Here is a 16,140-nt window from a genome sequence, read left to right as displayed (position 1 = left end):
TTTGGCTAAATTTTGAATAATTTATAACTTTTGGGTGTTACTGCAATTAATTTAATTTTATGTAGAAGGAGTAATAATTTTAGATAAATACGGCAGTTTCATATGTATAAATGCAATCCACTATATAAAATAATTAATTTTCCAATCATGCGTTTAGAAATTTTTAGGGTTATTATAATTTTCCATGTGTTTAGAACACTCAGTAAAAAAAAATAATTTTGATCAGTTTAATGCATTAAATGCGCAAATAACTAGACGTTCTTATTCAAATGTTATTAGGGAAGCAAGACAAAATCTGTAGTAATAAAATTGATATCTATTAATGATTATGATTTGCAATGTCAAACACTTAAAAGTCATTTATTATTAATTTAATTTTATAATAAATGGCATTGGATTCAAAAAGTTATTTAGAATGCGAAAAGCAACTAATTTACTATAAATTTGTTTGTACAATGATGATTTACATACAATGATGATTTACATTCATGGAAACACGAAATCAGATTTGACTATGTTCCAGAAGAGAATTTAGTTTCGTGAGAAGGCTCAAAGAATTAATAGAAATTCCTTTTTGATAGGGGCAATTTCAACAATACTGCAACTCATTGTTAAATTGAAATAGCTTTAACCATTCTGCAAAGGGAACTCATTCTTCTTCTTTTTGCAATTTAGCACAATATCTATCATTTATTGTGTTGAACTATCGTGATCCCTATTAAGTTATTTTTTTCAATTTTTTGAAAATTTCATTTACATTCATGTTGTTTTGTCTATTATCAAATAGAGGAAGAGAGAGATGTACTTGATTGAACTGTTCGACAAGTAGAACTTGGTAGGAATAGGTTTGTCATCTGGAAAAATGAAGATACATAAATATTTGGAGAAGAAGATGAGACCGAGCGATTTTTTGCTAGGCTAACATGTAGTAGTAGTAATATTTAACTGGCATATAGATTTCTCAAATGTCCAAATATGCAAAAATGAGTTACTGTTATAAAGGTGTATAATTGTGTAATTCATGGGCTGATTATAGGATATTTTTCTTTTTGGAAATAAAACTTTATATATGTGTAATCTAGGAAGCTGTTTTTAAGGCTAGATTATAGGGATATTTTCTTTTTACTTGGAAATAAAAATCAAATATATGTGATATTTTCTTTTCAGCCGAATATTGCTATTTTCTATGAACTACCAAATATTCAAGATTAAAGATTATTGATACAGTAGTATTTTTTTAATCTGATAATGATTTTTCACTATCTTATTTTTTATTGTACAGGAATTATTATGTAATGGTTTTCACATTTTTATTGAAGATTGTTGACAAAGACTTTGTTAGTACATCATATTCATATGATATAGACTATTGTTGACAAAGACTTTGTTAGTACATCATATTCATATGATATAAGTCTATGAAGAGACTCACAATTTGAATTAATTTAAAAATTAATGTGTTATTGTGTGTGGTTTTAACATTAATAGTAGGATTTTAGTATTTTATTGTATATGGTTTTAATAATGTGTTATTGCGTGTGGTTATTTATAGTAGAAATGTAAAAATGTTAAATCAAATTTGATTTAATTCAAAATTTATTCACTTTAATTGTCTAATAAATACTCCGTGTTTGTGATTTTTTTTGTCATTTTGTTCAAAAGATTAATTCCCAACATAGAATTACAATGATAGAAATAAATTAATTCGTGCAACGCACGGGTGTGAGACTAGTATAGAGTAAAGGTCAGGTGGTATTTCATCCAAGAAAAAATAAATATAGAGTAAAGTCAATTTTGATCCAAAACATTCACTTTTTAAAAAACAGGTCCATAACAAATGAAATCATTGTCGGAGTGGTCATTTTTTTTACGGTTCCGTAAAAAATTTAACGGTCATGCCATTGTGTAAAAAAGTAAATCTGTTTACCCGTATATTTGAAAAAAAATGTTCCAATATTCACACCATATCGTTGTATTGCATACAAGTGTCTACAGTACAATAAACAAGAGTTGGAAAGTTTTAAAAAACAACAACAATATAGGAAGAAAAAGAAAGCGTCCCTAAATTAAGGACAAATTAATTTAATCTTTTATTATTTTAGGACGCTTCCATTTGTGTCATCAAATTTTAAATGGGACATCAACAATAAGAAAACACAATTAGCGTCGTTAATTATATTAAAAAATATCCTTAACAGTTTTTTAGTGCTATTCTCCCCTCAATATTTAATTATATATTTGTAGTAGTATTAATTATGGAGTGTTAGAATAAAATATATTGTAAAATGTTATTTTAGTTGACATATATACACACTTTCATCCCTGTTAAGTTCCTGCTCACTTTTTCTTTCCTTTTCCTCGTTCTTTATGAAAAATAATCATCATTTTTTCTACTACTGGTAGTCTAGTACTGTATTTGTTCTCTCACTGTAACGCGGGGAATAAATTTTGCTACTGAACCCAAGAATAAACTTTTAAGTATTAGGCGCAATTCAGACTCCATAGAAATAATTAAGAAAGTTAAAAACTCTATAATTTGAACTTTTCTATTACTCTCTCCGGCCCATGTTACTCGAACTTTTCATTTTAGGCTATAAATTTGAGATTGATTTTTTAATATAATTAAATTAGAATTTTAAGTGTAACGAGACAAGACTTAATAAATGACCTCTTAACTTAATCTAACATATTAATTAAATACATTAATTCTAACTTAAACTATAAATAGTGTAAGGAGTTTGTGACGAGTCAAAAAGCAACAGTGTAAGTAACATGGAACGGAGGGAATATTATTTAGTAATTAATTTTACCATAAAATTTTCATATTTTCTAAAAATATTAAAATATTGCATGAAATTTCAAAAGTGAATATGAAGTATGGAAAAAAACTTTGATTGGGAATATGAGTGAAATATTTTCTGATGTCAATATCAAAATGGAAAAAACGTGCATTATATGTAAAGACAATACAAATAAATTTTGCAATAACATGTAGACCGGGTTGGAAATTAGTGATGACAAGAGTAGACTACTATGTCAATTGTGTTACAATTGACAATTATTAATGTATTTAAAATTTGTAGCACTGTTGATTTATATTTCTCCATATAAATAAATTGTTTATGGTTGAACATAGTTGGAAAAATAATTGATACCGAATTTTTGGATGCAGGTGTGATTAAATAAATTTACAAAACTCTAGAGATTAAATAATTACTGTTAACAAATGAAACAAAAGTAACTACTGACATTATCCCAAGTTGATGTAAAGAGAAAATTAAATCCATCTCCACCACAATTATTTTCTCTCTCTCTCTTTGACAAAAATTCTTCATAGTCCGCGTCAACTTTTCGGGTAGCCCGACCAGCATTTAGTCAAAGTTCGTGATATTATTTATTTAATTGGAGGAACATGAAAAAAATCAAATTTTTTGAAAGTATTGTGACATTTAAGTGTCAATAACCCTTATAAAATTGGTGTATTGTGGTTATTGATATTCTCATTAATTATTAGTGCTCCTCACGGGTATAATATCTAATTTGCATATATATATATAGGATAGTGATCAAGATATAACTAATCTTAAGTGTATATCTAGAGAACAAATCTCAGCCACACATCTTAATGGAATAAATATTATTTATTTTAATTATAGAAAATATGCTTAGGGTATTTTAGGAAATTACTTTGAAATTCATAAACTGGAATTGACGTATCTGGATATCAATTCCAATTTCATTCTGAGCTCCGATTTTTTGAGAAATTCCTCCAATTTCACCGGATCTTCTTCCACCGCCACTTGCGCCACCGCCACCTCCGCCACCGTAGTCTCCGAAACCGCTTTCGCCGCCGCGCCGCTCAGCTTAGAAAACACTTGATTCTGCTCGTTTAATTGAATTACTTGATGTTGCTGCAGCTCTGTTCAAAATTTAGAAATTGAAGCTTCTGTTTAAATGCTTTCAGGAGATTAACTCATCTTTCTTAGTTTTATTTATGTGTGTTTTGATAATTGGGGGTTTTACGGTATTATGTGTGCTTTTGGTAATCCTGATCTAGTGAGTTTTTGTTTTGCATTACTGTTTGAATTAAACAGAAAGAAACATAGTAGTTTGTGCGGTGATTAAAAAATTTGGGGTGATTTTGCAAAGATGGGGGAGTCAATGATAAAGGTAGCTGAAATGGATGTGGAATTAACAATAGAGGAGAGAAATGTAGGGGGTATATGCTTATAGTGATGTGTTTACAAAACACATCACTCTTAGCGTGATTTTACTTCACTCTTGTTTACAAAACACATCACTCTTATTAAGATTTTACTTCACTCTTGTTTACAAAACGCATCACTCTTATTATGATTTTACTTCACTGTTATTTGCAAAACACATCACTCTTATTATGATTTTACTTCACTCTTATTTACAAAACACATCACTCTTATTATGATTTTACTTCACTCTTGTTTACAAAACACATCACTCTTATTACGATTTTACTTCACTCTTGTTTACAAAACACATCACTCTTATTACGATTTTACTTCACTCTTGTTTACAAAACACATCACTCTTATTACGATTTTACTTCACTCTTGTTTACAAAATACATCACTCTTATTACGATTTTACTTCACTCTTGTTTACAAAACACATCACTCTTATTAAGATTTTACTTCACTCTTGTTTACAAAACACATCACTCTTATTACGATTTTACTTCACTCTTGTTTGCAAAACACGTCACTCTTATAATGATTTTACTTCACTCTTGTTTACAAAACACATCACTCTTATTATGATTTTACTTCACTCTTGTTTACAAAACACATCACTCTTATTATGATTTTACTTCACTCTTGTTTACAAAACACATCACTCTTATTACGATTTTACTTCACTCTTGTTTACAAAATACATCACTCTTAGCATGATTTTACTTCACTCTTGTTTACAAAATACATCACTTTTATTACGATTTTACTTCACTCTTATTTACAAAACACAACACTCCTAATAAAAATTACACTTTAAGAATTGTTTTATATTTATAATTACTCACTAACTACTCCATATTAATTCACCATCGCCATTTTTTGTTAATAACAAATTCAGCGACGCTATTTAGATTATTCCAATAATTTGCTAAGGTAAGAATTACAAATGTACTAGTATAATTTTGAAAAAGTCACAATCCGAATAACCTTTAAATGAATATACCACAATCAATATGATAAGTCCGAGTAAACACCGCCTTCTACGTCTCAATCTCCGGCAAATTCGCCGCCGCATTTCTCGCTGCACAATGCTACATCTCCGATCACCCCAGCCCAACAGCTCCAAGCCTTCCTCCAGCTCAAATACCAGTGGATTCACGATCCCAGCCAGTCCCCATTCGCCACGCATCCAATCGCAAATCGCGTTGCCGTCGCCACCTCCGCCCTGCACTACCTCGGATGCGCCGCTGCGCTCAGTTTCCCCCCTCTCCACCGCCTCGCGCACCATCTGATCGTCTCCTCCGGCTACGCTGCGGTCGCGGCTCTGTTGCCGGTTATCCTCCCGGATTCCGCCGCCCAAGGCGTCTACGTTGTTTTCGGATTGCTCTAGGCCGCTGAATTTGCAGAAGAGACCGAGAGATAAGAATTTAGGGAACCTATTTTTTTTCTATGCAATGACCATAATACCCCCGCCTTGTTATTATGGACTAAATTTGTGATTGAGGGAACTAATTTCTCCTTAAATTCAAAAATTAATACCAGCCCTTGATTTTTTTATCTTGTGGCTATTATTTGTTCTCTAGTTATTTGGTTAAGAGGTGTTTGCCATAGATCAATATATATATATATATATATATATATATATATATATATATATATATATATATATATATATATAGGAGAGCGTTATTCTCCTTTTCACATCTTAGATCATTTTTCCTTCTTAATATTACGCATTAGATCTAAGGCATCAACGGATCAGATTGATTCTATAAAACTGGTTCCGTGTTGCATTATAGAAGGTGGTTGTATGAATTACAGGGTTATTATTGACATTTGACGGAAAAGTAACTGCCACATTTTGGTATCTGCGAATAATGCACCACATGGTCACGAGTAATGCATATAATTGACTATATAATGCACAATATGTGAACTGCAATGCATACGAATAAGATGTACCATGTTATGATGTTTGACACACGTTTCTTGTTTCCCCTAAGGGTTTAATAAGCTTAGGGGCTAGGGTATAGTACGTAGACATTACTAACAAATTGTTGTTATTGGAATATACGTATGTGCATTATTTGGTTTAGGTAGTGCATTATGTAGCTGTTAATTGTCATTATCTCAGTATATTATGCATTATTAGAGGTATTGTGTATATGGGTTAATCAATGGATTGAAGATTACATACGTGCATTTAGTAATGTCTACGTACTATACCCTAGCCCCTAAGCTTATTAAACCCTTAGGGGAAACAAGAAACGTGTGTCAAACATCATAACATGGTACATCTTATTCGTAAGCATTGCAGTTCACATATTGTGCATTATATAGTTAATAACATCCATTACTCGTGACAATTTGGTGAATTATTCGTATCGTTTTATAATTGTTATTAATGCGTACGTACTATACCCTTGCCCCTAAGCTTATTAAACCCTTAGGGGAAACAAGAAACGTGTGTCAAACATCATAACACAGCACATATTGTTCGTATGCATTGCAGTTCACAAATTGTGCATTATATAGTCAAATATATCCATTACTCGTTACCATGTGAAGATTACATACATGTCTACGTACTATACCCTAGCCCCTAAGCTTATTAAACCCTTAGGGAAAACAAGAAACGTGTGTCAAACATCATAACACAACACATCTTGTTCGTATGCATTGCAGTTCACATATTGTGCATTATATAGGCAATTATATGCATTACTCGTGACCATGTGGTGCATTATTCGTAGCGGTTTCCAGCCATTATTAGATTAATATTGTACCCTCATAATGCACAAAATAGGACAAATAATGCAACACGGGATTAATTACCCAATGTTGATCTTGACCGTCCATTTCTCTAATCTAATGGCTAATATTAAGAAGGAAAAAGGAGGAAATATAGGAAAAGGAAATGAATACATCCCTATATAATACATCCCTATATATATATAGGGATGTATTCATTTCCTTTTCCTAAATATAGGGATGTATTCATTTCCTTTTCCTATATTTCCTCTTTTTTCCTTCTTAATATCAGCCATTAGATTAGAGAAATGGACGGTCAAGATCAACATTGGGTAATTAATCTCGTGTTGCATTATTTGTCCTATTTTGTGCATTATGAGGGTACAATAGTAATCTAATAATGGCTGGAAACCGCTACGAATAATGCACCACATGATCACGAGTAATGCATATAATTGCCTATATAATGCACAATATGTGAACTGCAATGCATACGAATAAGATGTACCATGTTATGATGTTTGGACACACATTTCTTATTTCCCCTAAGGGTTTAATAAGCTTAGGGGCTAGGGTATAGTACGTAGACATGTATGTAATCTTCACATGGTAACGAGTAATGGATATAATTGACTATATAATGCACAATTTGTGAACTGCAATGCATACGACAAGATGTGCTGTGTTATGATGTTTGACACTCGTTTCTTGTTTCCCCTAAGGGTTTAATAAGCTTAGGGGCTAGGGTATAGTACGTACGCATTAATAACAAATTGTAAAACGATACGAATAATTCACCAAATTGTCACGAGTAATGGATGTTATTAACTATATAATGCACAATATGTGAACTGCAATGCATACGAATAAGATGTACCATGTTATGATGTTTGACACACGTTTCTTGTTTCCCCTAAGGGTTTAATAAGCTTAGGGGCTAGGGTATAGTACGTAGATATTACTAAATGCACGTATGTAATCTTCAATCCGTTGATTAACCCATATACACAATACCTCTAATAATGCATAATATACTGAGATAATGACAATTAACAACTACATAATGCACTACCTAAACCAAATAATGCACATACGTATATTCCAATAACAACAATTTGTTAGTAATGTCTACGTACTATACCCTAGCCCCTAAGCTTATTAAACCCTTAAGGGAAACAAGAAACGTGTGTCAAACATCATAACATGGTACATCTTATTTGTATGCATTGCAGTTCACATATTGTGCATTATATAGTTAATAACATCCATTACTCATGACAATTTGGTGAATTATTCGTATCATTTTATAATTTGTTATTAATGCGTACGTACTATACCCTAGCCCCTAAGCTTATTAAACCCTTAGGGGAAACAAGAAACGTGTGTCAAACATCATAACACAGCACATCTTGTTCGTATGCATTGCAGTTCACAAATTGTGCATTATATAGTCAATTATATCCATTACTCGTTACCATGTGAAGATTACATACGTGTCTACGTACTATACCCTAGCCCCTAAGCTTATTAAACCCTTAGGGGAAACAAGAAACGTGTGTCCAAACATCATAACATGGTACATCTTATTCGTATGCATTGCAGTTCACATATTGTGCATTATATAGTCAATTATACGCATTACTCGTGACCATGTGGTGCATTATTCGCAGATACCAAAATGTGGCAGTTACTTTTCCGTCAAATGTCAATAATAACCCTGTAATGCATACAACCACCTTCTATAATGCAACACGGAACCAGTTTTATAGAATCAATCTGATCCGTTGATGCCTTAGATCTAATGCGTAATATTAAGAAGGAAAAAGGATCTAAGATGTGAAAAGAAGAATAACGCTCCCCTATATATATATATAGGGATGTATTCATTTCCTTTTTGTATCTTTTGTTCTTTGTTCTTTTTAATCCCAGCCCCACGATATTGTCATCCGACGGTTAGATTGGTGTCACGTGTCATTTAATAATGCAGATTTTCAGTTGAATAATGCACACCGACTAATAATGCACCATTATAGTGTAATAATGCAGATTTTCAGTTGAATAATGCACACCGACTAATAATGCACCATTATAGTGTAATAATGCAGATCATCTGGACCGTTGATGAATGAGATCTAACGGCCCATATCAAGAAGAATAAAGGATCTAAGTGATGAATAGGAGAATAACGCTCCCATATATATATATATATATATATCATTAAAATAAGATAAGAAATACGGGTTTCATGTCCACATATGTAGAGATAAGATTTTTTTCGTTGTTGTTTGATAGAAAAGAAATTATCTAAATTTGTATAGTACTATTAAATAACATCGGTTTAACTTGACAAATTGGTGGGTTACATAAACATGGTTAAATTTATAATTTTAGCAAGATTAAGACGGACCCTTATCTTATATTGAGTTAAGCTTAAATATTATATCAAACAATTAAAAATGTCCAAGTATAATTTCCTATCTTGGTATTACTATCTTATCAAACACGGAGTGAATTATGTAAAACTTGTAGGTTGGCTTGGGTAGTCAAGTAAATGGAAAGACTTCAATTTTATTTTATCTTTGTGACCACATATATACATTGCAATGCCGTGGAAAGAAAGTTTGGAAAATTTGTAGTCATCGAACAATCTATGACAGTTCAATCACTGACCTGGATGACTCTTATTTTTATATTTTTCATTCATTAAACGTGTATTATCAACAATGACCACGTAATCACAAAATATGAGAATGACATAAGCAATTAAACGATTGCAGTGGACATCAAGCAGACTAATCTCATCCTGTTAGAACCGAGAGTTGTATATAAAGGGTTACTTAGAGCTATGAGTATAATTAAGAAAAAAATTATAAATACACAAAAACTAAAGAAAAATACAAGTGATGATGGATCATGTGTTTGCTGCTAATGCTATTATGATTATGAGCATCACCATATTGTTGAGTAATGTAGTTGCAGCTAATGCTTCAAACCCGAGCAGAGAATATGAGGCGTTGATGGATTTCGGGTGGCCTTATATCAACTCCACAGCTCATCCCTGCAGCTGGAAAGGCATCACTTGCGATGATCATGGCCGCGTTACAGAGTTAAGCCTGCAAACTCATGTAGGTTGCAACACTCAGCCTAGGTGGCACGATCTTGGCGATTTCGATCCGCTTTCTTTCACATCCCTCACCAGCATTCATCTCAGTTCATGTGGTCTCTATGGAGTCATCCCACCTCGCATTGGTTACCTCTCCAACTTATCTTACCTCAATTTGTCTCATAATCTTCTTAGCTCTGAGCTGCCTCCTTCATTGGTAAATCTGACTAAGTTGAATGTGCTTGACATTTCTGATAACAATTACATTTATGGTATCATTCCACCTAACATAGGAAGCTTGTCCAAACTTCTGTATCTCAATTTGTCTCATAATCAACTCCATACGACGCTGCCTCTTTCACTGCCAAATCTCACTGACTTAGAGGTGCTTGACATTTCTTTTAATAGTTTCTTCGGCGCCATTCCCTCTGGGATATGGTACCTTCGTCGTTTGATTGTTCTTGATTTGAGCTTTAATAACATCAATGGCTCTCTGCCCCCTACTATCACCCAATTAACAAGACTAAAAATCTTGAAATTGGACAATAATAGTGTGGAAGGTGTTTTTGAGGCAGGAGTACACATGCTTCCTTGTATCGAAACCATAGGCTTCAGCCGGAATTCAATCCAAGGACGGATACCTCCTCGGTTTGGAGATGTTCCTAATGCCAAGTTTCTTAGTATAGATCTTTCTTGGAACCATCTTTTTGGTGAAGTCCCAGAATCTGTTTCACGTTTGGATAGAATCGATTTGTCCTACAATAGTTTAGAGGGCAAGATTCCATCCAGCGTCTGGCATAAGTTTCCAAGAGAATCATTCATCGGAAATTCTAAGTTACTTCTTCCAAAGGGATACAAGGTTAATGTGGAAGCCATTTATTGTGTAGTCTTTGTGCTTTTTATAATCTGTGTGATCTATTTAATATTCTCCAAAAGGGGAAACAAAGAAGTCCCCTCAGTCACACCTGATCTCAAACATGGAGACATATTCAAGATGTGGAATTTCGATGGCAACATCGCCTATCAAGACATCATTGAAGCAACGCAAGACTTTGACTTCAAACACTGCATCGGAACTGGTGGCTACGGGAGCGTCTACAGAGCTCAACTTCCCACTGGAAAAGTTGTTGCTGTTAAGAAGCTTCACAGATTTGAAGGAGATAACCCTGTTTTCGATTCCTCATTTAGGAATGAAGCCATGGTTCTTTCTCAGATACGCCATCGACATATTGTTAAGCTTTTTGGCTTTTGTTTGCACAAACAAAGCATGTTTCTCATCTACGACTACATGGAACGAGGAAGCCTCTTTCGTGTGTTGATGGATGAAGATGAAGCTGTGGAGCTGAACTGGAAGAAAAGGGTAAATGTGGTGAAGGGCATTGCAAATGCACTATCGTACATGCATCACGATTGCAGCCCTCCTATTTTACACAGAGACATTTCGAGCAGCAACATACTCTTGGATTCAGAGTTCGAAGGTTGTTTATCTGATTTTGGGACAGCTAGATTGTTGGATCCTGAGTCATCCAATCAAACTCTGCGCGTGGGAACTCGAGGCTATATTGCACCAGGTATGCATGCCATAACATAGTTTCAAGTAACTGTATCCATGACGATGACGTGTTTGTTGGCTGCAGAGTTGGCCTTCACAATGGTGGTTACAGAAAAATGTGATGTAATACAGCTTCGGAGTTGTGGCACTAGAAATCATGTTTGGAGGTCATCCAGGAGATTTCATTTCCTCCATCAACACGATGGTGGCGAGATCAGCACAGTTTGCTGAAAACATGATGGTGCAACAACTCTTGGACAAGAGGCTAGCATCTCCAGGTGACGATGCAAGAGTGTCGATGGAATTGGAAGTGGTTGGAGTGATCAAAACAGCACTGAAATGTGTATGTTGTGATCCAAAGTCGCGGCCGTCAATGAAGGAAGTGGCTCAGCAACTTGGTGCGCGCCCACCACAGTTGGCAATGCCGTTCCGCTCAATATCAGTGCTTCGTCTCATGCATTCAGATTGAGCTTACAGTTTCCTAAGAAAACTTCTTTTATGTAAATATGTAGAAGTCCAGTAGTCATATGAAAATGTCTCTGTTTCCGTAGTCTCTTCTTCCCGAATAATGTTGTAAATTAATGTAGAATGACGATCAAATAAATGTTGATATATGTATATGTGATTAGATATTGTTGGGGTTTAGTTAAGTACCTCTACTCTTAACATATTTATACAATTCATAAGTAATCTCTCTCTCATCATCTAGGTAAATTTCTTTTACTCTGTTTTTCCTTTTAACTTAGTTTATTGTTCACTACGACAGAGATTACTTTCTTGTCCTAATAGCACTTGCTTACTAGACAAATGGATTGCATGATTACACAATGGATAAGGAAAGTTTAGAAAATTTGCAGCAAAGCAGTCAGTGAATACCGCTTAATAGAATTGCTTTATTTGAATATCATTAGAGCTACAACTACTACTACATAAAGATAATACAGAGTAGGTAAAGTGACGGATTAAGGGTTCGGTACTTGTTTCATCATCGATTCTCATAATCACCACATTAATGTTAAGCAAAGCAGGAACAAGGAATGTTTCAAATTCGAGCAGAGAATTCCACTTCTCACCACTGGTGATGATCTTGGCCGTGTTGCACAGGGACGACCAAGCATCGATGAACCTTCGCCATTTGGATTCGCTCGTTTTTACATCTTTCAGTAGCATTTATCTGAGCTCATGCGGTCTCTGTGGAGTTATCCCATCCCAAATAGAACATATCTAATCTCAATATGTCTCATAATCTTGATTCTAAGCTGCATTTTTCACTGGCAAATTTGAGTAGGTTACATGTGCATGTGCTCACCATTTCTGATGATTATGGCATGTGTCATTCATCCAACCTAATTTATCTCAATTTGTATCATAATCAACTCCAGAGTGAGTGTTTTATACATTCATCCATTATCTGGCAATTAATCTTAAATAAAATCATTGAGTTGACTTACCTTCCAATAAAATTAGAGTCAAGTTAATCCACTGAAGATATTCATTTCTTCCAAATTAAATCCATACCACACCACACCATAAAACCTTCAAATAATTGTGAAACTGAAATTCCAGAAATTGTACTTGATTCAAAGCTTTGAACTCATAGATCAGCCATGGATGCTGCTTCAGAGCCCCTGAGAGAAGACAAGCTCGCATCAATTCGCAGGCGCAACAAAATCCTAATCGTAACTTTCTTCTCCCTAATCATCCTACTAGCATTAATCACCGGTGGAACAATCACCTTCTTCGTTCTAAAACTCAACTCCGAATCAATCACACCGAATCCAGCGGTTATTGAATTCTGCTCCCCTTTCGAATTCCAATCCGCATGTGTCGATTCCATATCATCCGAAACCAATCCCTCTCCCGACGCCAACCCTAACCAGATCTTTCTCCTCTCTCTGCAATCCTCCCTCACCAAAATCTCCGAAATCATCCCGATAGCTCGATCCGACCGCTCGCTCAGTAGCTGCACGAGTTCGCTGAGACACGCGGCGGCTCAACTCAGTAATATTCTGGAGACGCTGGGGATCGAACCGGAACTGGAGAGCTACGACCGCGGTAACATGAAGGCGTGGATCGGCGCCGCGGTGGCAGATCTGGCAGCGTGCGCGGAGGCGGATTCAGAGGTTGGGAAGATGGTAGCTGATGTGGCGGCGGTGGTGATGTACGGAAAGTATTTTCTGGCCAACTGCGACGTAGTTAATTTGCAGTTCCGGCAGAGCTCAAGGAATTGGAAAGACAAGGTGACTGAGAATTTGATCACAGTGAGTTTATTTGGGTTGCAGTATTTAGCGTTGATTTTCTTATTTTGCTTGCTTTTACGAATTTATTAAAAAATGTTTTTTTCTTTCAGTGTTTCAGTTTGTATGGGTATCAATTTTACAAGTAAATGTTCATATTTAATTTTATTTTGGCAAAAGTTGTGTTCTTTATATAGGTTCAAACTTATATATTTTCACTCATACATATTCACGTTAAATGATTTTAATCTCTCAATAAGATTGGAGAAGCATGATTGTATCATGAAATATGTTACAATTTGTCTTCTTTGTAATTTGTACATGATGATTATTGACTGGTTTATCTGTATTCTACTTTCAGCAATTTATATGTACATAAACATGTTAATCAATAGACAATAGTATAAAATGATTTGATTGGTGAATTCTTACAACATCATGAATGATAGACGAGTACAACCATCAGTCTGACCTCAAGAAGTTTCACCCTGCAAACATGTAGCACAGTCAAATGCCGTAAAAGATACTCCCTTCTTCTACAGATAATGTCATAATTTGCTATTTTGAGACGTTCACAATTTAAAAATGATAACTATTGTGTCTCCATATGCATGGAAGATGAAAACTGTAGTGATTCAAGCAGCGGAGCAGAAGGGAAAGATGGCTTCGGAGGCATCTCTATAGACTCCACACTCCCTTGTAACATCTCCACAACCTTACTTATCGACGGCCTATCCGATGGAGCCGTCTGAATGCACCAAACCCCCACCATTAACATTTTCATTTTACTTTCTTCTTTCTCATCTCTCATCACATCATCAATCTTCTCCTTCTTCGCCAATACAACCTCATAAACACTCTCATGAAAATAGTTTTCACTCGATTGGATTATAGGCTCGGTCGTTTTAGCCATCTCTTTCGCTCCCACCATTTCAAGAAGCATCATTCCATAGCTATACACATCCGACTTGTGAGAAACTACCCCAAAGTTTCTAGAGAATACTTCAGGAGCAATGTACCCTATAGTCCCTCTCGTCCCGAGCAGTGATATCATGCTCTGCTTCTTCTTGAACAGTTTCGCAAGCCCAAAATCAGCGATCTTGGGGCAAAAATCTTCGTCCAAGAGTATATTCTGAGGCTTGATGTCGAAATGCAGGATCCTCGTGTTGCAACTTGTGTGCATATACTCAAGGCCGCGAGCAACCCCAAGCGCAATCACGTATAGCTTGTCCAACCCCAACGAAGATTCTGGACTTGAAATGAACTTATCCAATGATTTGTTGGGCATGAATTCATAGACTAGAGCCCTTTTCTTTCTCTCGAAGCAAAACCCTAAGAGCCTCACAATGTTGACATGGGAGGTTTCACTGATACTTGCAACTTCGTTGATGAATTCTAGCGCGTCGTCGTCGCGAGTATCGGTTAAGACCTTGACCGCAACAGGTTGACCGTCGAGTAGCTCACCTTTGTAGACAATGCCATATCCTCCTTGCCCAACCTTGTCTTTGAAGAATTTGGTCATTTTCTTGATCTCGTAGTAGCTATATCTCTTTTGTGACTGAGATGCATGGTTGAGTAGGAATTGCTCCACATTCGAATTACTACTATTTTTCCTCAAGTATTGCAATATGCGATTTTTTCCAAAGTAATAAGTGATGATTGATAAAAGTAGAGCAAGTGCGCCGACTGAACTTCCTGGTAATTCATCGAGTGCAATAGAACATATATACAATTAGTAAACTGAATGCACTTACAAGACAATTGTAAGAGGGTTTACCGGCAATAATGGCAAATTTCTGCACATTAAAATTAAGCCGCTCTGTAGCTCCTGAAACTAAAACGATTAACCGGTTAGGTCATGAATGTAATGATTAATGTGAATATGTTCGTTACCATATCATTATCCATATATTTAATAGTCTGACATCTATGCAAAATCGGACATCTAAAAGTGAGTTAGAATTTGATCAAAGTTTAATAATTTAGACTATTTTCCCTACATTTAATGTTATATACATAGGGGAATAGGAGAGCAATAGTTTCCATCCATCTTTAGGATCATAAGGGAGCACTAGTGTCCATCCATACATAGGGAGCACTAGTTTTATAATAAAAATGAGTTAGTAAATGAAAGGTGTTGGTTTTCCGAGTGAAATTACAGAGATAGACAATATCGGGCGTAATACAACCCAAGAAGAAAGAACTAAAACTGAAAATTACAATGGAAATCGAAACTGTAAAACCGTAAAAGCGTTTAGCCGAGTCGAGGAGGCCTCTTTCCGCAAG

The 16,140-nt window shown here is 35.0% G+C and overlaps 1 protein-coding gene and 1 pseudogene across 1 annotated transcript; one reads left to right on the top strand and one right to left on the bottom strand.

Annotated features, from left to right (window-relative positions):
- The first annotated feature begins 9,846 nt into the window (after positions 1 to 9,846).
- LOC121776195 lies at positions 9,847 to 12,245 on the top strand (annotated as a pseudogene).
- A 2,155-nt stretch (positions 12,246 to 14,400) lies between these two features.
- On the bottom strand, positions 14,401 to 15,904 carry LOC121776655 (LEAF RUST 10 DISEASE-RESISTANCE LOCUS RECEPTOR-LIKE PROTEIN KINASE-like 2.4). Its single transcript, XM_042173840.1, has 3 exons — positions 15,871 to 15,904; positions 15,632 to 15,688; positions 14,401 to 15,549 (listed from the first exon to the last, which is right to left on the bottom strand). The coding sequence occupies exons 1-3, from the start codon at positions 15,902 to 15,904 to the stop codon at positions 14,447 to 14,449; spliced, it is 1,194 nt and encodes a 397-aa protein (XP_042029774.1). The 3' UTR covers positions 14,401 to 14,446.
- Positions 15,905 to 16,140: the final 236 nt, after the last annotated feature.

This window comes from Salvia splendens, chromosome 18 (assembly GCF_004379255.2).
Source record: "Salvia splendens isolate huo1 chromosome 18, SspV2, whole genome shotgun sequence".
NCBI lineage: Eukaryota > Viridiplantae > Streptophyta > Magnoliopsida > Lamiales > Lamiaceae > Salvia > Salvia splendens.
Note: the sequence above shows the minus strand (reverse complement) of the source record. Positions and strands in the feature narration are given on the sequence as shown.

Coding starts and splice junctions, on each gene's coding strand:
- LOC121776655 (XM_042173840.1), bottom strand. CDS start 15,904: ATGGATGGAAACTATTGCTCTCCTATTCCCCTAT. Junction 15,689..15,870: donor TTGCTCTCCTATTCCCCTAT/GTATATAACATT, acceptor TAATCGTTTTAG/TTTCAGGAGCTACAGAGCGG. Junction 15,550..15,631: donor GAAATTTGCCATTATTGCCG/GTAAACCCTCTT, acceptor ATGAATTACCAG/GAAGTTCAGTCGGCGCACTT.